This window comes from Poecilia reticulata, linkage group LG3 (assembly GCF_000633615.1).
Source record: "Poecilia reticulata strain Guanapo linkage group LG3, Guppy_female_1.0+MT, whole genome shotgun sequence".
In the NCBI taxonomy this organism is placed as follows: domain Eukaryota; kingdom Metazoa; phylum Chordata; class Actinopteri; order Cyprinodontiformes; family Poeciliidae; genus Poecilia; species Poecilia reticulata.
Genome location: NC_024333.1, coordinates 2,142,540 through 2,164,665, shown reverse-complemented (window position 1 = coordinate 2,164,665; position 22,126 = coordinate 2,142,540). Strand labels below are relative to the sequence as shown.

General features: G+C 39.6%; 1 protein-coding gene across 2 annotated transcripts in view; it reads right to left on the bottom strand.

Annotated features, from left to right (window-relative positions):
- Positions 1–208: 208 nt before the first annotated feature.
- dpy19l3 (dpy-19 like C-mannosyltransferase 3) overlaps positions 209–22,126 on the bottom strand; it is a 57,028-nt gene continuing 35,110 nt past the window's right edge. For both annotated transcript variants that reach the window (XM_008404908.2, XM_008404907.2), the window contains 3 exons: positions 12,258–12,390; positions 7,219–7,377; positions 209–5,107 (listed from right to left, as the gene is read on the bottom strand). In XM_008404908.2, coding sequence (XP_008403130.1) covers positions 4,904–5,107; positions 7,219–7,377; positions 12,258–12,390 — 496 coding nt within the window. In that variant the 3' untranslated portion in view covers positions 209–4,903. The remainder of the gene's footprint in view (positions 5,108–7,218; positions 7,378–12,257; positions 12,391–22,126) is intronic.

The following is a 22,126-nucleotide window of genomic DNA, read 5'->3' as shown; positions in this document are numbered from 1 at the left end:
GTGGCCCCCGCCTCCCAGGGTCCCATCACATGTTGCGGGTTAAGAAGTGGCGCTCTGGGTCCCGACTGAGCGTCTGGACGTGACGGAAACGATGGGCGACACCAGACTCCCTGCTGTGAGGCTCCAACATGCAACAGGAGGGAAAAGAAGAGAAACAGATTTCTGACCGGAGGGTCTAACACCATGACGGACAAGGAAACAACACGGCGGGGGTGGAGAGTACTTTTATTGAGCAAAGTTTTTCGGAACATAGATGCGTTTAATATAACATGTAGAAAATAACAGATTCGTCCTGTAACAATGACTTTGGCACTAGAACTGGCAGAAACTGACTCACTTCTGCAGTACTGGCTTCATATGAGCCGAGTGGATCCAGGACTGAACATTCCTCCTTCACAGAAACAGACACCATGTTGTCATTAAAGTCCATACATTCTGAGGACGTCCTGAATTATGTTTCCTTAAAGTTTTCTGCAGGTGGATGTGTTTGTACTAAATGTGTCCAAGAGACAAAGACCAATGTTTTACACATGTTCCTTCTTACACTTTCATATTTGGCACAACACTGCATGATCACATCACAGGGAAAACACCAAAGATATGTAATGAAGGTGAAGAGTCCTGTAGCTCCTTGTAAATGTATGAATTCATTTTTTTCAAAGCCTTTTATAACAGAGTTCATTTATTTTATCAAGATTCTTGTGACACACCGACACAGTCGTGTTGCAGCGTAAAGAAAACGATATATGGTGGGCATTTTGTCTCATAACTCATTCAATTAAAAGAAAAGCTTTATTTATCCCAAAGGAAACATCAAATATTTGATTTTGGTGATGATGTGGACAAGAAGGATCTCCAGTACCAGTCAGCCTTTCAACAACTCTTAAGAAGCCTCTGACTAAAGACTGTCATGACATGCTAACAGCAACTCAATAGGGTAACATGCTAACAGCTCAATAAGGTAACATGCCAACAGCTCATTAGGGTAACATGCTAACAGCTCACTAGGGTAACATGCTAACAGATCAACAGGGTAACATGCTAGCAGCTCTGGCAGCAAAGACAATGCTACACAACTGAGTTTTCCATCAGTTGTTGGAAAGCTCTGCTGACATCCACCACATTTGCTTGTGCTGCTCCAGTTTAAACTGACCTTTCAGCATGACAACCATAAACATGCATCTGCTGTTAATCAAACAGAGTGGCTTAGTCAAAGTCCAGACATAACTCAATATGAGAATGTGTATCTAATCTCTTATGAGTGATCTGGAGCTAAAACTGAAATACTTTCTTTACAAAATGTTGAAACCCATTTCGTTTTCAGTCCACCTCTGAATTATACACGACTTTGTGTTGGCATTAACTCTCATGATTTAAACAGAAAAATCTTTGTTTAAACTGATCAAGTTGGCCAATGAGATGCTACAACATCTGACAGAATGTATCTGAACTCGTGTTTAGACACATGAAAACATCACCAGTGAACTTTATGTCTAATGCTCAAAACGACCTCAGAATATAATTAATTCTGGAGCAGCAGCACATCCCAAATCATTCAGGAAAAAAACAAAACAAAATAAAAAAAACCCCACTCCAGCTGAAAATTAAATTTGCCATTTCAGAAAAATATTCTAGTGTTCCATGAGTTCCTGCCCCTGACGTGTCAGCCGTGCTGAGCATCATCATCCAGCAGCTCATTGACCTTGTTGCTGTTTTCAAATCCACATCCAACACCTGATACTGGAGCGAACAGCCAGAAAACTGTTTGAGCTTCTCTCTGCTGTTCTTCAGCAGGAATCGTCCTGCTTGTTACAGAACACCATGGGCCCCGACAGCAGAACCACCAATCCCAATATGTATGGAAATTACTAGTGCTGGAAAAATATGACATTAGTACACTCCTATTAAGCAAACATAATGGAATCACTTTCCTCTCAAATAAAGCGATCTGGCATCTACTTAATTAAACAATCAGCATGAAGGCAGGACAGACGAGGAACAAGCGCCGCCGATCCGATTGGTATGCATTACGACGGGAGTTAACAAACGACACGTTTTCAAAAGCAGGAGGGTGTAAATTATCAAAGAGCGACGTTCCTATTAACATGCACACAAATACTGGAAAGCTGGTGTGTGAGGAGACACACACAGACACACACACACACCAGCGCCTTGTCTGACTGGCATCTACATCTCTGTTTCAATCAGAGCCTTTCCTTAAGCCGAGAGGATAAAGGAAATAAGGCTGTAGATCATTATGGATCCGAGTTGTGATCTGCTCTCATTTCTCTACTTTTCTTTAACATGAGTCTGTTTTTCCACCCTCTTCCTCCTCCTGGGTTTCATATGAGTGTTGCCATACCTCGGCAACCCTCCGAATTATTTGGAAATTGCGGCGAGGAATCAGTGCGGTTGTCAGCCTGCTGCAATTTCCTCACAGCTTCCATTATTCATGCGTGTTTGTATGCAGGAGCGACGGCAGTGAAAAGGTTGAGGCTGCCGCTGACGAGTCACAAAGAGAAACATGACGGCAATCACAACAACAAAGGCGACACAAATATCACCAAGAAGCTGCTCTGACCTCAGATGTGTAACCAAAAAAGAATAATTATCCTCAATGTTTACCTTTTAGACAATAAATGGTTACAGTTAACCCTGAGGCCAAACAGTGACAATGTAGTCCGAGTTTCAACAAAGTGAAGCTAATCCAAATGTTAGCTCTGGGCGCTTCTGACCGACAGCAAACCGCTCTGTAAACTGAATCAGCTGTTCAGGGAAGAAGTTGGTTCATCATCAACCGCATTTGTTGCCAACTTTCATGAGTAAAACGATGCTTCAGAGTCAGCTTGACTTTGTTCTGAAAAGCATTTGGATCAGGGAAGCACCAGGACTGAGACACAGAACTGCTAATATGCTAGCTCATATTAGCTTAAAACATTTTAACCAATATATTGTATTTCACTTTGACGGTAGAAAACGAGTCAACAAGTAAAGGCTCGATTGTACGGAGCCTGTCTGTAAACATGGGAGGAAATAAAATAAGTCCAGGACTTGTTATGATTTATTCAATAAATACGTTGTTCCCACAGATGTTCCCACCAGACAAGAAGAAAAAATATTTTACTCATTAAAATATTTTAATGTCACAACAGTTGCAATGTGATGTATGTATTTAATTTGGCAGTATTGCCCTTTTGGATTTCACCTTAAGAAATGTTTTCATGTAAACTATGTTTCTATAGCATATTATATCTGAGTGTTGCTGCTGCTGAAGTTTCACCATCAGATGCCAAATCTATTTTTAAGAGTTTCCAATTTTGCTGTGGAATATTTTAATCAATACTTTGATTGGCTGCCAGCTCAGGAAAGTGTCTCCGTATTTAAAGGGTAAATTTGACACTAGTGATAAAACATTTTTCGCTTCTACTGTAGACATTTTGTATAAGTTGGAATTTGACATAAGTGCTGGTGAGATTTTTTTGACTTTTTAAGGTGAGAACTTCACTCTCAAAGAGGTTTATGTCTAACTTTATTGATGGGTAAACTTTAATTTACATCTTTAAGTTAGCTAGCATCATCCCAGTTAGCTTAGCTACCGGAGTTAAAACTGCCTTCGTGTGTCGTCAATTTGTTTTGAAACAAATGTTGTCATGTCCCTGTTCAGTGAAACCCTGACCCTAAAATGCATCTTGTAAAATGTCCAAATTTAAGGACTGCAACCCTCGAAGGCCTTTGAAGGCTGACTATGTAACAGCGAAGCAACAAAGGCTGTCTGAATTCAAAGGCTCCTCCAAATCCATACTTTTCCCCCTCAATTTGATGGAAGAGTCTGGAGTATCTTTTTTTTCTCCCTAAGCCAAACTGAGTTTTATTCGTGAACCAATGGCGAATAAAGTGGGAGAGCAATAGCGGAATACGGTTTTATATGAAAGTATATTAAAATCTGGGGATTAAAAAAAGATTAAAGCGATTGTATTGTTAGGTTTATGTCATTTTCTTTTGCGAAAAAAAAGAAAATAATAAAAATGTAATTTAATAATTTAATTGAATAGGAAAAACATTTTTCCAGCTTGAGTTAGCAATGTAACTGTTGCTAGGCGACAGGGGGTAGGCGTTTACACAAAATACATTGGCAGCTTGAAAAGTCCTCGAAACTTAGAACAACAGAGATTAGTCAATAAATTCATAATTCACAGATGTTTTTGCTGATGTTAGGTGTGAGCAGGTCTGCTTGTACACAGAGGCAGATCGCTTAGATGAACTGATATGGTGAAAAACGTCCAGAAAACACTTCATCTCATACAGTCAGAGATTCATAATGTAAGCATTGACACTTTGTAGAACATGGCACCATCACCTGAGATGAGTGGCAGGCAGAAAACGGCCTGGAATGATTCAGTTCTTGGTGGAAACACACTGCTGCCTTAGAAAATATCTAAAATCTCAGATCCACAAACCAAGAAACTAATAAACCAAAAAAATTCCTTTATCGAATTTCTGAATATGTAAACAAATCTATGATATTACCACAAAACTAATTAATAATTTTTTTTCAACTTCTAATTCATATCGCTTCAACTATCCATCTTCAAATAAATCATAACTGCCCTGATGTTTTGACTTTCAGGGCTCTATTGTGTTCATATAGAAACTTCATTAGTTTTAATAATTTCTGTTTTCTTAGACAAACATGATCTCAGTAGCAAACAGCAGCATTTTTAAGAGTTGCTTTAGCTCTCCGCTAATAGCAAAAGTGCAACCCCGGACTTCACTGGCCCGCTGCGCTGACGCCACACTTCATGGAGTCATGGTTAGCCAAGAACAAAGCAACATCAAAATAAAAGTCATGATCACAGCTCTGTACAGTAGGGAAGTGCTCCCTCTGGTTGTGTTTCTGGTCCCGCTACTGCTTCACGCCGGGCTCGGAGGACGCTTTGCCGCTTTTCTTACGTTTCTTCTTGAGCCTGTAGACGTAGAAGGTTTTGTTCTGGAATGTTCTGGTGAACAGCCCAGTGTAAGCCGTGGCGTCCGTCTTGATGGCCTCGCAGAAGCGAGGGTGGGAGGCGGGGACAAGGTCCGGCTCGTTCTCACCTGGTCCATCCATGATCTGAAGGGGAGGAAATGTGTCGCCGTCAGCAGCAGCAGCAGCAGCAGCAGCAGCAGAAAGTCGGTAGCTACTGTATATTCTTTATTAAACACAACATGGACAAATGAAGATGAACTGTGTAGGTGGACAGACAGCCTCCTGCTTTGTGATCCCTCAGTCTGCCTGCAATGACCCTGAGAAAAACGGCTACACTGACTTTCAGTGCTTAGCGAGGAATATCGACTGATCCATTGATAAACACTCTACCTCAGAAAGCCTGGACACAGAAATGCCAAGTTTAGGAAGTAGATATCTTAGAAAGTCAAGAAACTGTCATTTTAATTTAAAAAATAAAAGGTTTTATCACTAACTCTGCCAGAGGAGGTCAGTTTTACCCCATCCAATGTATGTACATAGTCTGGTATTTATAAAAATAAATATCTCCATCACATTGTTTTTAAAAGTATATCGTACACACAGAACTGTTTTCAGGAAAGTTTTCATCTACATCAGTGTTTCTCAACCTTTTTTGGGCCAGCGCCCCCCTGGCCTTTATCCAGGTCCCTCACCGCCCCCCACCAAAGAATTTGCAGGCTACTTTGCACTGACCATTATTTTATCATTAATGTTACTATCACTATTGTAAATGTTTTGTTTTGATGTTTATGCTTGTTTCTGTATTTATCATCAAAAATAATTTCCCAGAGAACAAAAAAGTCATGGGAATAGAAATTATTTTCACAGGCGTCTTTGAAAATGCAATGAACATTCAAGTTAAAATCTGTAGGCCTAGCAGCAGCCAATCAGAGAGGAAAAAATATTCTTATTTTGTGCCATTTTCTAGTTGTTAAATCTTGCACAAAATGACCAGATAAAATATTTGCCACAATGCCAGTTTAAACTTTGAACTATTTGAAACGACTGAGCTCTGCAACATTAAAACATGGATAGAACTGTAACTACATTAATCATAACTCTTCTTCTCTTCAGTGTTTGTCAGTTTCTGGTGGTGCAGCTCTGTGCTGCCTTCAGGAGAATGGGACATCAGAGAATCATCCATAAAATCCGCCAGCGTCCCCTGCCGTCCGCTGAACGCGCCCTGTGGGGCGGTACCGCCCACATTGAGAACCGCTAATCTACATGAACCTGCACAAATCTGCTACTGAGAACTGTTTTAAACATGCCAAACCTGAAGGGGGCAGTGTAGCGCACAGCTAAAACCTGTCAGCCAATCAGAATCCTTCAAAACAACTGTGACTTCCTGTTAGAAATTAAACAAGGTGGCAGGAGGTTCATTTGCGTGGATAGATCTAAAGGGTGAACTACTTTAAATAGTGTATTAGAAATTAAAGTTATTAAAATTAAACACTGTTGATTGGGATTTGTGTTAAAGCAAATTTGTTGACACACTAACGCATTATTTGTCACACACTGCAATGCGCAGGACCCTAAATCTCCAAAGCCTTTGAAGGGGTTGTCATTAAAAGTAAAGAAAATCTAAAACCATATGTTAAAAATGCTCTCTGTAATGGCTGGAATAGTAATGATGACGACAAAAATAAATAAAGGTAAGAAGAAATGAAGAACTGCGGCAGAGAAAGGCTAGTGAGAAATTAACGACAGAATGAGAGCATGAAATGTTCAGACAGAAAGACACATCCTCGCAGCATCACTTCAATAAAGCTGTCTACCTGTCAGGTGTTGTGTTTGCTGCGTGACATTTACAGCGACATACACACATGCCAACTCTGAGCTGCTGCGTTTTAAGTGTCTTACAGCACACTGGGCCAGACTGAGGCTTGACTCGCCTCTGGTAATCCAGAGAGCCAAGCAAGCCACATCCAACAAGAGTGAAAAGGGAAAAGTGTGTGTGTGTGTGTGCGTGTGTGGTGACAGAGGAAAGAGCAACGGCAAGAAAGTGAGAAGCAGCGCTGTGCTGATAAGAAGTGAGACTATTGATCTCTCTGCGGAGGCTGAGAGATTCCACCGAGCAATAAACGTTGACCAAGAAGGCACACCCAACAACGACACACACGCACACACGCGCACACTCTCACACACGCGCACACACACACGCACGCACACACACACACACGAGTCAACATGAGTCACGTAGAATAAATGCCACCCACATGTCCGTTGGCCAGGTCCAGCAGGTCCCGCAGTCTGCAGCCTCTCCGGTGCCTCCGCTCGTAACAGATGCTGTTCTCCAGAACCACGTAGTCGGCCCCCACCGCCCTCAGGATGTCATACACTTCCTCTGGGGACCGCCGAGCATACACCTGGTACACCTGCTCACGCACACACACAGACACACAGTAAACAGTGGATTTTATTCAGGTTTCTATGGATCGTTAATTCTCAGCAATATTGCTGGAGGGAGGAACCTCTCTCCTGGAACTGAATTAACAGGCACATTTAACTTTTAACCACCATTGGTTCAGCTTCAATTACGACTCCTTAACAAAAACAAATGAAAAAAAATTAAAAGTGAAAAACAGCAGGATGGGAATAATAGAAGTATTGCAACAAATCACAGTCATAATTTGTCTGTTACAGATGACGAAGTAGATCCAAACAACATTCTGCAAAAACAGAAAATGTCAGTAGGAATATTTAAAAAGAGTCACATTTAAACACAGCCCTAAATTCACACAAAGATGGTGGATTATGGAAGATGGCAGTGATGAATCCTCCCGGCAGGAGCCAAGGTCGGTCAACCAAAATTACTACAAATCAACAATTCATCTAGGGTAGCGGTTCTCAACGTGGGCGGTGCCAAATCTACACTACCAAATCTACTGGCTGAAATCCTCAGTAGATTTTAGCCAGCAACTCAAATCCTTGTTTTCAAGCCAAAAATCATCAAGACATCCTTGTTTTATGACTTGGGATCTTGAATGTGAATAAATATTCCCTAAAGGAATTAAAATAAGCAATTCTGGGAGGAACATCTTTTTGAGGATTTGCATGACACATAAAATGCTCAGCTTTAAATGTTGTCTGACTGGATGCTCACTGCTTGGAGTCGCGGGCTTCACAGCAACAAGATAATCTAATTCAAATTCCAGGCATCAGTACTGCTGGACAGAAGATGATTAAACATATGTGAAAACTACAAACTATGGAATGAAGAAATTGCATTAGGGCATTTCTTTTTGGACAAATGAACATAATAAAGAAGCAAAGATAGAAAAAGAAAAAAGACAGAAAAAGAGATGAAAGGAGAAAGAAATTATTTTTTTTACTTTTGAAAACTTATTTATTCACTCAGTAGTGATCCATGTAAACATAGCAAACAGAACACCTTCATAATCCCAGATATTTTGATCACTCTCGCTCTAGCCATACTCTTCAAAATTCAGTTTTCTGTTCATTATTAATTTTATATTTTTATCTCAAATAAATTGCCAACTTTGCTGGACCAAGACAAAAATTCAGCAACTATTTTTTTCCCCTTTCATTCTTTTGTCATATAAAAAACCAAAAATAAAAGACTATTCTGTAAAATTTTCTCCAAATGATTCCCAAAGATCCGTAAGTAGTGGAAATAATTATAGAAACAAATAAATAAAGAAAGAAAAACAGGAAGGAATAAAAAGAAGTGGAAATATACATATTAAAGACATGCAAGTATTTTTAAAACCGGTACAGAAAATCTGGGTATAATTAAGAATTTTTAAGGTCCAAAACTGAGATTATTCAAGCTGTTTGAGCAGCTGCGGTGTGAGTTCACCGGTTAACACAAAGTTGTTTTTATTTGTGTGGCTGTGTATGACTCCATTTCCCACGTCACACTGATAAAACAGTCGATGTGACATGACGGTGACCCTGAACCCACTGGCCGTCCACGCTCCGCTTTCATCAGTCACCAGGTCACCTGCAGAATGGAACCAGCAGGTTTTACTTGCAGAAAAGGAGATTTAAATGTAAGAGCTCCTAACAAACATGTTGTGGGCTGAAAACGCATAAAGTATCCTGAAAGTTACTTGATGTCAGTTGGTCTTATGCTTGATGGAGTTGTGTCAAATGGCCATGGATCAAAGTATTTAGACTTTATGTGGTGTGTTACCTTTGACACACTCCTGCTAACGTCTCTATACAAATACAGAAGAACTCAGCATCAACACATTTCTAACCATCAACAAAGACACACTGTGTCCGGAGTCTGTTGAACTATAAACCCTCAAGCAACAAAAACATTTCATTACAAGCTGCAGGTGATGTTCACATGTAAGTGGATACGTGGGAAACAAATGCATTTTGATCCATTTTGGCCTTCCGTCCACACAAAAACTAAGTTTAATATCCCTAAAATGATTATTTCTGAAAAGTTCAACCAAAGTAAAGATTTTAGTAAACTTACGGTCTGAGACAAATAATGCACCAATATATCCACAAACTTTGTCACAATTCACACACAACGAAGTCTTTTGTTTTAAGAACTTTATAATCTAATACACCATTTAAAAGTAGTTCAACCTTTATACCTGATTTTGATTGGCTGACAGGGTTTAGTTTTGCAAAACACTGCCCCCTGTAGGTTTGGCATGTTTAAAACAACACTCTGTGGGGGATTTGGGCAGGTTTATGTGGATAAAAGTTGCACTTTAATGATCTCTTTGGCTTAAGAATTAAGGTTTGTAGCAAATCGTGTAAAATCTCTGTGAATAACATTACATATTATGTAGCCATAAAAAAAAATCCACAATGACAAGGATGGACTGTAAAGAGTTAAATAAGTCATCATCATCCTAAAGTGGTGAAGGAATCTGTGAGGAGGGAAGCACTTTGTCTCAGAACCTTAAATCCACTAGAACCAGATTCACAACACATGCCTGTTTATTTATAACAGAGAACATCACATTATTTCCACTTAAACAGAAACTGAGATTCACTTCAAATCCAATGAAAAAAAAGAAAAGAATCAAGCAAATCATTAAATTACACCTATTTTTTTAAACACACACATTCACACACTTTGCAGGCTGAGTCTACAGCAGTGTCGTGGGTCATTAGTGAGGCCCCATGCGGGGCCCCAGCCTCGCCAGCGCCGCAGCATAGCTCGCTTCCCGCTGGGATGAAGAACACAGGCTCAGCTGGCCAGAAGATGACCTACACATCACTTCCTGCTCACTGAGAGGAAGGCACGCGCTGAATGAAGGAGCAGCCAGACTGATGATCACTGATCAGTTCTGTTATATAATCATGAGATCTGGACGTTATGGCACAGAGGTCAAAGACAAGATACTAAACAATGAAATGACAGGAAAAGCCTTCAGTCAGAAAAGAAAACATATATACATAATTTGTTTTTTTAAGGTGTTAAACTGTCAGCAGCTTGTAGGGAAACCCTGATAGCATTTCTGATCAACACACAGATAACTCCCACTTTACTGGAACGCAGCCCTTTCAGACTGCATTTTCCTGCCCTGTATTGATTCTTACTTAATGGAAACACATTGTACTCTGTGCATCTACAGATCCATGTCTGTTTCACATGTTCAATGAAGCCCTTTATATCTGCAGGTTGATCTCTGACAGGCCAAAGAGGGACTGGATGCTACCACATGGACAGATTCTTCTAAAGAAAAAAAAAAACCACCTTAAAGCTGCAGTAGGTAACATATAAAAATATGTTTTTTACATATTTATTTTTACATATTTATTAAAACTGTCACCATCTCCTGACAGTAGAACATGAGACAGATAATAAGGGCGCACATGATTATGATTGACAGCGTTAAGACCCTCCTCCTCATTCTCATTGGTTGTTCTGCAGATGGCAGTAGGACCACAGGAAGGCAGAGGAGCTTGATTTCTTTCACAGATGATCTGTCTCATGTTCTGCTGTGAGGACACTGTGACATTTTTAGCAAATATATAAAAAATATATTTTTATAAGTTACCTAGTGCAGCTTTAAAATATGGAAAAGTAACATTTCCGAGAGTTTACTGCTTAAATACTGGCATATGAAAAAAACAAAAACAAAGGCACTTTATGAAATTTAGTTTGTTTTTCTAATAAATAATCTATAAGTGGATGACATTCTAGCAACTAGTATGTAGTTCACCCTAAGAGACAACCGCAAGATGCTGAGATGCTAAAATGCTAAAAAAAAAAAAAAAAAAAAAGAAAAGTTCTTAAAATGTCATCATGGGACCTACAGCAGGATTATATTGTTCATTTGAAAATGAATGCCTCTATTGTACAATCATGAAGAGTCAGCACAAGTTGAATTTTAATGTGAGTTGTGCAGGGAGGAAACTTTTACTCACTTATTGATGTTGAGTAAAACAGAGAGACCTGACCTTTTCACATGTTGATGTCAGAAGGATTTTCAGCTGGAGATTAAACGTTTACTACAAATGATCAAGTGCTCACTGAATGAGTGCTGTTATTGCATTTTAAACATTTGCTTAAACATTAAAAAATGTTTAAGCAAATGTTTTATTGCTTAAACATTTTAAGCAATAAAATGTTTACTTTCCTATTTAAAATAAGGGACTGAATTATGTGGTTATTTGCGTCTTTAATGTATTTCTAATATTTAATAAAAAGGACTTATAGGAAAAATCTTTATCCAATTAATAGTCAGAGTCATCAATAGATTAATCGATAACTAAAATGATTGTTAGTGTAAGAAGAAAAACTTTTAAAGACTAAAGAAGACCTGAAACTGGGGTTAAAGTTCACCTCCCAGCAGAACAACCACCGACATACAACCATAGCTGCAATGCAATGGTTTAGATCAAAGCATATTTAATGGCCTAATCAAAGCACAGACCTAAATCTGATTAAAAATATGTCTCAAAACTATAAAATCAATGTTCATAGTGGCTCTCTGCCTGATCTGACTGAAATGACTGTGACTCTGCAAAGATTTCAATCTGTAGAACGGCAAACATGAAAAAAATAAAACTGATCATAAGCATGAGTATTTATGCTAGGCACTGTATAATTTTATCAAGACTAAAACAACATTACATGCCATAATCTTTCTGAAACCTTCAAAAAGAAAACAAAAGGCCTTTACCTTGACACTCTGAGGTAAATTTCCCATAACTGAACTCACAGACCCCTTGGAGTTTTCTGATCTGATTGCTTTAGTTAAGTTTCACAGTCGCTGTGTAACATAAAGCCTGCAGGCAGGCAGGCAGGCGGCCGTACCTGTCTGGTCCGCTCCCGCAGGTCTTTATCTTCATAATGTGGGTGGTTGGTGAGAACTCTGCCTGTGCACAGCTTGATGCCAGCCAGGAGCTGCATGCTTCCAGCAAACACAGCCTGCTTTGGGGTCTTCGTGCTGTGGACGAACAGAGGAGGACGACTCAACACTCATATCGAAAAATATGATCTATCATGCAATCCATGATTGGGCTTTTACCCAGCTAAAGGAAGAGAGGAAAACGGGAGGAATGAAATGATTAAAAAGTACAAAAAAAGAATACATGGAGGAAAGGAGGAGATGAAACAGTCTGAAGGTTATTCACAGATGAATTTAGCCAGCAAAAAAAAGTTGAATTGAATTTCACTTTGTATTCCAGCTTTGGTATTCAGCCCACAGCTGCTCTCTGATCTGCAGCTATAAACTAAACACACTAAGAGGTTTTTTTTTCATTCAGAGAAGTGACTTTGAAGACAGTAGCCATCTACATGAAGAGCGAATATAAAAGTGTTCTTTGTTCAGACAAATTAAGCAACTCAACAAGAGGAACAAATACCAAGGACAAACACAGGGAGGCTGCTGTGTGTTAATAAGTCAGTTTCATAGCATGTCTGGTTATAAAATCATTACTTCCTGTAAGCTCTACAATGCCCACATACAGACAGCAGCTGGTCTGAAAAATATATGGATATAGCCGCAGGCAAAATGATCTTCTGTCAGGTGTTGGGTGGATTAGCAGTGGGATGAGTGTGAGTGGTGATCAGTCAGTACGAAAGTAGAGAATACTCAGAGAAACTGCAGTTTTAGTCATGCAAGCCACTCTAAATAATAAATTAGTCTTTGTTTTAAATGTTAATACAAAAAAGAAACCCTGTGTTTACAGCAACTGCTCTCTCACATGCAGATGTTGACATGTGACTTGTTTGCCCCTAACATCATAAATCAGTAAAGAAAGGCTAATGGTGAATTCACTCGAGGAAAATGCTTTGGTCCAAACCAAAGACAACTTTTTTTTTTCCATTTGGTGCTGTTTGCGCTTTTTTCAAACAGATTATAATTTGTAAACATAGCCACACCAGTGACGATGATTCCTCCCATTGGACAGATATGACGGGGGGGCGGGACAGAGCACAGAGCTGGAAAAAAACAAAACGATATTTGAATGTGAAGAGGAGCTCATTCTGCGCTGGTTTGGTGATGTGAAATCTCTAATTTTTGAACGGTGTCAGGAAATGCTGCTGCAAGTTGAATGAGACCCAAAACATGGTGGCAGCAGCAACACAAAGCAGGAAACGGCGAATTGGTTACGATTTTAGTTCGTGTAGTAGCAGCGTCGTCAGTGATACTGAAAGGATCGCTTTACCATGATGCCCAGCAACAGTGTCTGGTGAAGTCAAAAAAGACGTAGAAATACTGTCGGTTCGGATCAAGGCCAGTCTGTATTCACACCAAAAGTAAAACACACCGGTCAAAAAGTGGGTCTCCGTTCGATTGTTTGGTTTTGTTTGAGCGTATTCACACCAACACAAAGGTCTGAACAAAAAAAGAAAGCAACAAACTCTGACACATAATGCAAAAAAGCATCGCAAATGCTATTTTTTATATCTTCATACATCATAGCCCTCAGGGTGCATTTACACCAGACCTGGTGGCCTCAGCTGCAGGTCGCTATGGAAGTCCGGTTTGTTTGGGGAGGTGCGAGTCGTCCGATGAAAAACATACATTACGTCTTGTTCTACTTCAAGTAAACCAAATCCAGGAAGTAGATGTTAGTGCAGGGAATTGTGTGTAAAACAGTTGAGATAAAAAGGACAAGTTTCCTTAGTATGAAGAACTGAATGTCTTTCTTGGCATTTTCAGTTCAGTTTCAAAGGGTCTTTTTCATCTAACAAGCTCTGTTGTGAAAGGAAACTTTGACCAACAGAATGCAGCAAACCCAACTGAAGAGTGTCCCCGGTCTTACCAGTTCTGTGAAACGGCATCGAAAAGAAAACGGAATCGGCTAAAATCGGTGTTGTCTGGTCAAAGATTTCTAAGAATTCCAGAGTGATTGGAAGCTGGCCACAAAACAGTGACTGGTGCATCCTGACTTAGTGATTGACTTTAAGTAAGACTTGTGAACCGTCCATCAGACAGAGAAGACTATTATCAATGTTTTATTCCATGTATGAAGAACTCTAATTCCAGCTCAACGGCTCCTGCAAGGTAAGAGCTCCTGAGTGCTAATCAGGACGATGACTGATAGTGAGATTCAGAGTGATTAAAGGGGTGATCTTATTGGACTCATATGCAGGACTAGATTACTGAAGTCCCACTTGAAAAGTGAGTACAGTAGTTCAATGAAGGAAACCACTCAGAAACTCTCTGAGACACCTCAGGACGAGGTGAGACACAAACACCACAGAACAGAGCGCAGATTGAGCCCTTTCCTTGAAGGACGAAAAGGGGCCAAATGTTGCTTACTTAGAGACAAGGAGCAGAACGAAGGAAGCAGAGGAGCGAGTCAGACAAAAGAGAAGCAGAAGTTGCAAAAAAAAATTTAAAAAATCGATTTCCATTGAACGGTTGACAGACAAAGGAATAGTGGCGCATGTTTCCTGGATAGAAGCGATTGACTAATTTGTCTTAATTACGCCGACAGATGAACACAGACCCAGCAAACAGGAGAAGCTGGAAGACTGAAGCTACTGAGACCGGGCCTGAATTACCAGGAGGAACAACGTGAGTTACTAGACTAACCTTTTTTTTCGACAGGGTGAAAAAGTGAGACTGCTCCTGCCATAAAAATGTCAGCTTCGGTTAAATGGGCTAGTACTTAAAATAAGTTGCCTTTATGACTATTTAATAATCTTCCCTCCCTGAATAAGTGTGGAAGGAGATCAAATCTGGTCGCTGGTCAGTTATAAAGAGCATATAATATGATTTAAATTGGCCCTGTTTATTATTACTGGGTTTACCTTCAGCTGATTTTTGTGATTTATGACTATCAAATAAAGTAAAATGATGATGACTCACTCTTCCATCAGCATTGCATGAAAGTGTAAAAATATAACGGTTTCTTGAGTGACCTTTGAACTATGAGTGAGTGATATGGACTTAAAGTTTAATCATGATAATTTCTGTGGTAAGAAATATTTATTGTTCTTATGTTGCTTGTGGACTGCATGGCAAACAAACACAAATACTACTTAAAAAAAAGATCCCGTTTGTAACACACTTCTTTAGAACACCAGTCACATAATGAACTAACAATCCAGATAACACTGTTTGGGGGAACCTTGTGGAATGTAGTCTTCTATTTTTCTATTTTTGAATTGTGTTCTACACAGAAAATCACCCAAAGCCAATGAGTTTGAAAAAAGAATTACTTGTATACATTTTGCAATAATAACAAGAAAATGCTCCCCACAGACCCAAACAGCTTACATGGGTTAAACGCAGTCGAATATAAACAACCAACATTTTCTCCCGCACTCCATCCTGAATGACAGTCTTCAAGGATTTTGTTTTTCCCATTGTTTCCACTGACAGCTCTGTTGACGGGGCCACGGTTCCCATCAATCAGCTGGTGGCAACAAATTGTTACTTAAACTACCCCCATTAGCATATGTAGATCTGTGTAAATTACAAGGTAGTTCTATATGCCATTCCTGATTTATATGACAGGAAAACTGTTTAAAGTTTTAAAAGCCAGAATCATTATCTCTTAACTGAAAAACTTCTCTCCCCCCCTTCCCCCCCCACTGCAACTGGATTTTCGTCTTTTACAAAATGTAGTAACTGTCTGAATATCCTTTTTGCTTTACAGGGATTTTAAAACAAGGGAAGTACAACTATCAACTAAAATCAGTATGCTGCATGTTTTATGGGAACACAAAGTAGCCGGTTTAGGTGAGAGTGTTCCAGTGTAACTACACCTCTTCATTTACTGAACTCCATTTTCATAAGTGCAGACTGCATGCTTGAGCTTCTCAGATCCTACCATCTAATCATGTTCGCCCATGATGGGCAGTAAGGGTTGTTTTGATGTTGCCAAATATATTATTGGTACGTCAACATCAGTATTATGGATGAACTCATCAGTCAGCCAGTGACTGGCAATCAAACAAGCAAACAACATTTTCCTTATAAATGCATCCAAACAGAACTCACTTTTTGCGAGTGTCAGGAAGAAGCCTACTTTTGCTCCTTTTTTTTAAAATTACTGGCAGTCTGTCCACTAGATGACAGTGCTTTCAATACAGTCAATGGTATGTGTTGAAAATGCATCAATAGGAATTACTGCTACACATATGCAGGGTTTCCCACAGAAAACTTGCTGAGCCTGGTAGTCGGCCCACATTGTTTTTGTATTAAAAAATGGTAAGTTGACAAGAACTGTTAAAATATCAGTGGATAATTATGTTACTGGAAAAGATTGTTGAACATACTTATACAATTGTCTTAATAACGACAAAAAATACAATTGAAATAAATAATATGCATTTTCTGCACTTCTGTTAAATCCCAATTAACAGTTTGAGCCAGAGGGTTTGTACGATGTAATGCTGGTCACATTTATAGCTGACCCAAGGTATAAGTGAACTAAGCAGCTGCTTAAGCCTCCACCCCTCAGACCTTCAGGGGCCCCATCAATTCTAACATTTTAACACAGACCATAAATTTCAAATTTTCACAATTGTTTATCGAGAATGAAATTGCTGTTAAATTTGACTTAATGGTTTCAGAATAGATCAATTAAAAGGTTTTAATTGTTTAACATTTAAATTTAAGATTTAAAGGAGCTGGCCAGTTTACTTTGTAAAAGCACAAAGAACAATCTTCATAGTTTTATTTCGTTTTATTACCATAGCAACAATCTGATGTTATAAGTTTAATCTTTGTGCTTGAACTCGATCTGTTCACAAGCACATCTTAGGAAATTACAATTATCAGTGATTACCATACTTTCCAGACTATAAAGCGCACCTCTCTACAAGTCGCACCTACAAAGTTTTTTTTTAAAAACTGGAAACGTACATATATAAGCCGCACCGGGCTATAAAGCACTGGTATCTCTGCCGCTGTCGGTTTTTCACAACGATGCAATCTGCTGGATTTATTAAGGATGCAGCCCTCCATCCAACGCCCAACCATGGATTTGTTCAAGCCGAGCTTACGTGTAGTGGCTCTGTTTCCATCCTGTACTACCAGATCAATAGCCCTCAACTTAAAAGCTGCATCTTATGAACTTTTTTGTGTTGTTTCCATGATGAGAGGGAATGAGTTTGAAAACATTTCTTCGTCCTGCCTGCTGCTAGTATGTGCTTGTTCTAATGAAAGGTAGCACTTTCTTCTTTCATTTCCAATTTTGACTTTCAATGATTCACTTCCTGCTAAAGAGCCCTGTGGCAGTTGAAGAAAAATCCATAAAAAAGCCACACCAGGCTATAAGCTGCATGGTTCCAAGCGTGGGAAAAAAGTAGCAGCTTATAGTCAGAAAAATACGGTACTTTTCAGCTCTGCCAATTAAACTTATGTCCCTCTACCAGATTCCAATAAATCTGTATTGAAATTCTGTTAGTGATGCTGAAGGAAGAGGGGCCCTTAAATCATCTTCTGCTCAAGGCTGCATGCAACCTTCGGCTGGCTCTGCATGATGAGCTAGAGTCGCTACACTGCACATCTAGAGACCAACAGGAAGACATAATATATGTGGCACTACTAGGCAGCAGCGCCATAAAGATATATATACCGGTAGGGAGCAAGCGTTACTATTTAGTGAGTGTTGGGTTTTTAATAAGCTCCACTGAGGCTGTTTGTTTTGTTTGTCTGGGCTCATTGTGACGGGTTTTTTCTGATCTCCTCTCTTGTCAGCCGGCTGGCGCTGTAGCGCTCGTTCACATGTTGCAGGTTGACTCCGCGGCCGCGCGCTCAGAAGTCCCTGACAGGAGCGAAGCAGAGGGGGCATTTGATATGACGCAGTTTAATGTATTGCCACGTGACAACAGAAAACAGAATGAGCGCAACAGCTCCTCCATGGGCTAAACCACCAGCACATTAACGCACCAAGGAACACATACTAACTTTATCAAGCTGCAGCAAAGACACAGATGGGCAGCGTGTGTGAGATGTAAACACACACACCAAACATAATTCTTTGTTCACACAGATAAATCATTCTCACTGCCTTCCATGCTCAACGCGTCCCTCTAACAACGGGACTATAGGTTATATTTGCGGTTTGCATTGAGCTTGGGCAAGCAAAGCAAGCGCAGTGGCTTTTACACTTGCTGAAGTATTCCCCAGAGAAAAATGAGGTCCTCACAAAGGCAATACAGATGAAACTGCTCTGCAAGAACACCTTCCAAATCATCCAGTTTGAGTGGAAGGTGATTTACACCAAGTTGAACCTGAGTTTCAACAGTACAAAGCTGCTCAGTTTGCTTATGGCGACAGACTTTTTAAATACATTTACGACTAGACTTTTTATGTAAATAATTTTTTTCCCCCAGTTTTTCGAATTCTTTATTTAGGTTTACACAATTCAAAACAGAAAATTATGAGAGACAGGCGATTAAATAAACAAACAATAAAAAAGCCTTTCTATAACCTGTGTACTTTAAAGACACAGGTATACTTTAAGCATGCTCTGGGTGAAAAGATCTATTTTCATTTGTGAAGATTCAGTTATTTTTTCCATCACACACACCTTCTTTAGTTTCTGCTTCCACTCAGTTACAGTTGGCACACTGCCTGCATCAGGGTTGTCTAAGAGGTCAAAGCTGAAGTAAACTCTAGAATCTAGACAAAATAATAATAATAATAATAATAATAATAATAATAATAATAATAATAATAATAATAATAATAATAATTTTACAAGGCACTATATGCCTAAACTAAAACACTTATTTGTAAAAAAAAAAAAAAAATCTTCCATGAGTGGTTGTTGCTGAAACATCACCACTGGTCCTGTGGCACTGTAGTTTTCACAACTACTTGGACTTTTTTTTTAAAGCACTTGCTGTATAAACAACTAAGTGTTACAGTGAAATTTGCTGACTGGTCCACAGGAGCCCGTTCCTCCTATGAATGGCTCTCCATGCTGAGTAGCCAGATGAGCCTCCTGAATCTGCAGCAAAACTGCTGTCAAAGCTCTCATTAATAATTTCCACCGACTTCATAATTCTCCAATGCACACCATATATATCTCAGCTCAGTGTTGAGGAGGGGGGAGTGCAGAAAAAAAACTAGCAAAAGAATCTTTTAGAATTAAATTTAGTTCATAAGGCTGAGTTTTATGTATATTATCTGATTTTTGGACTTGTGAAACTTCTCAAAACCAAAGTGAAATTGTGACTTTCATACTGTAACATCAATCTGATTGTGTTGTGCACACAGTGAGGTGTGCTGGGAGCTTTCTGGTTGTTGCTGGCAGCAGCATGCAGGAACCTGCAGGGCGGCGACAGCCCAGAGCCCTGGGAGTCCTGCAATCAGCCGTTTGTGGGAAACACGCGCCTCTGCTTGGGCTGCTTCTCTCTGTGCTGCACCTGTTAACAAACCCACTGCCTTGACTCCTCTGTGCCCAGTAGCGGTCAGGGAGCTGGGCAGAGAACAGCTTTTCGTTTTCTGTGACTGTTTATTGGGAGCTTAGTGTCAGTCTGCAGTTGGGCCGGGAAATCATTTCACATTATTAAGAGGAAAACTGAGTTATGCTGTTGCTAAAATAACAAGAGACGCCATTTCATCCCATGAGTCAGATTTATACATTTGTAAAGATTGCACTTACTCTCACAGGAGTGTTAATAATCCCTCATGTCAACCTGCTTTGCCATGCAAATGAGAGCACAGGGCATGAGTCATTAAATTCAATGAATTTAGTTTTATCTCCTGTGTAATAACTTTATCCTGATCCAACACCTAATCCTAACTGTGACTTAAAGGGCCAGTGTTATGGGTTTTCTATGCGAATAGTGCAATCTTAAATCACAATCAAGTAACTTTGTTACCTTCTGTTAATAAAAAAAAAGTGCAAATATCAAATATGACTTAAAAGAAATTTTGACCTTGCAACTTAACACCTTGAAATTGGGCCTCTGTCTCTTTAAGAACTCCTGGTCTTTCTGAAGCTCTGCCTTCAGGAAATTATCACATGGCTCCTCTATTAACCCTTTAACAGCGTTTTTACCAGCATTGCACCAAGAAGTTGCATGTAGAATCAGCTCATGCAGTTGCACCAGGTGTTTGCTAATTGCTGCTGGCTAGTCTGAAGGAGTGGGGGAGGCGCCAGAGAGGGAGGTTCTGTGTGGTGGAAGCTTGAAAGCTTGAAAACTGCAGCTCCAATGAGGAGCTGTGTGGAAAAGGCGGGGCTAGATCCACGCAGTGACTGGTTGTTCCCATGGAGAGGTAACTCACCAGCAGAACACAACACCCCTTTGGACCGGCCAGTTAGTTCCTCACCAAAACAGGAATATTTATCAATCTAGATAGGCTTTCAGGAAAATATTTCCTGTCTTTAGTGAATCATTTTGAAAATACAGATGTTGTGCTCTGAAGTGGCTCTGGAGCCAATCAGTTGTTGGCCACCACTATGAAAGTTTTCTGGTTACGCCACTGCCTGAGTCAAGGTCAAGTCAAAGTCATCGTTCTTTTTAATTATGGTCTTACAGATTTTCGCTTTGCTTTAACATAAACTTGACTTTGAGAAAATCCAAGACCGAACTGAGAGTACTCCATCACGTGTCCTCCCTGCCGTACCCAGAAGTCACCACTGATCATCAACCAGATTCATGTCTAGACTTTGGCCAGGCCATGTAAATATGCTGTCATCTCAACCCATTATTTGAGCTTTGGTGGTGTGTTCAGGGTTGCTGTCCTGTTGGAAGGTGAACCTGAGCCCAGGTCTACAGCTACTGCATCCTCTAACAGGTTTTCTTCCAAGGATTATCCTGTGTTCAGCCGTTGCTGTCCTTGGTGAAGGAACAGAATTCCCACAGCATGATGTTGCCGTCAACATGTTTCACTATTTACTAATTGAGTGAAGTCTACATTTTCGCACTGAATGTTATAGGGGTTATCAACCTAAAATACCTTAGAACATTTTAAATGCTGTAATCTTTCCCTTCTCTACATTTATGCCCTGCTTGTTTGTCTATGACATTGAATTCTATTAAAATACAAAGAAATGTGTGACTTTTCCATTACAAACTGTGACAAAGTTCAATGGAGTGAACACTTTTTCAAATAATTGTAAGTAAAGACATGAAGAGATGCATTTGATAGGGCAGGTTTTGCTCATTGCTCTTGAGCAGATGCAGATTTCTTTTCTTTTTTTTCTTCTTTCATAAACTGGATTTTATATAACAAGTGTGCACTTTACCTGAGTGTTCTTATTTACTGATTAATTGAAAATCATTTTTTGAGTTGGAGAAAACAGCCTGAGACTGAGGGTACTTCAAGTCTTCAGTATTTATTAAATGTCGATTGTACTTGACACAAGTTGGCAAGATTGCACAAACTGATTAAAATCTGTTTAGAAATGTTCTTTGGCCTAAAAGCTCCATTATACACTCTGTATCCACTTTATTAGGTACACCTGATCACTCGCAAAAAGTGAATCAACCAATCACATTGCAGCAATGCATTTGGGCCAGACACAACCAGTGTAAGTTCAACTAAACCGTATGAATGGGAACAAATGTGGTTTGAGTGACTTTAAACATGTTGTGTTTGTTGGAACCAGAGGACTCAGAGGTCAGTCTGAGGTCTTCACAAACTGCTGATCTACTAGGATTTACCGGTTTTAAAACATTTTAAAAAGAGAAAGTATTCAGTGGGCAACAATTAAATCTGCAGAAAGTAATTTACAAAAAAAAAAAAAATTATATATATA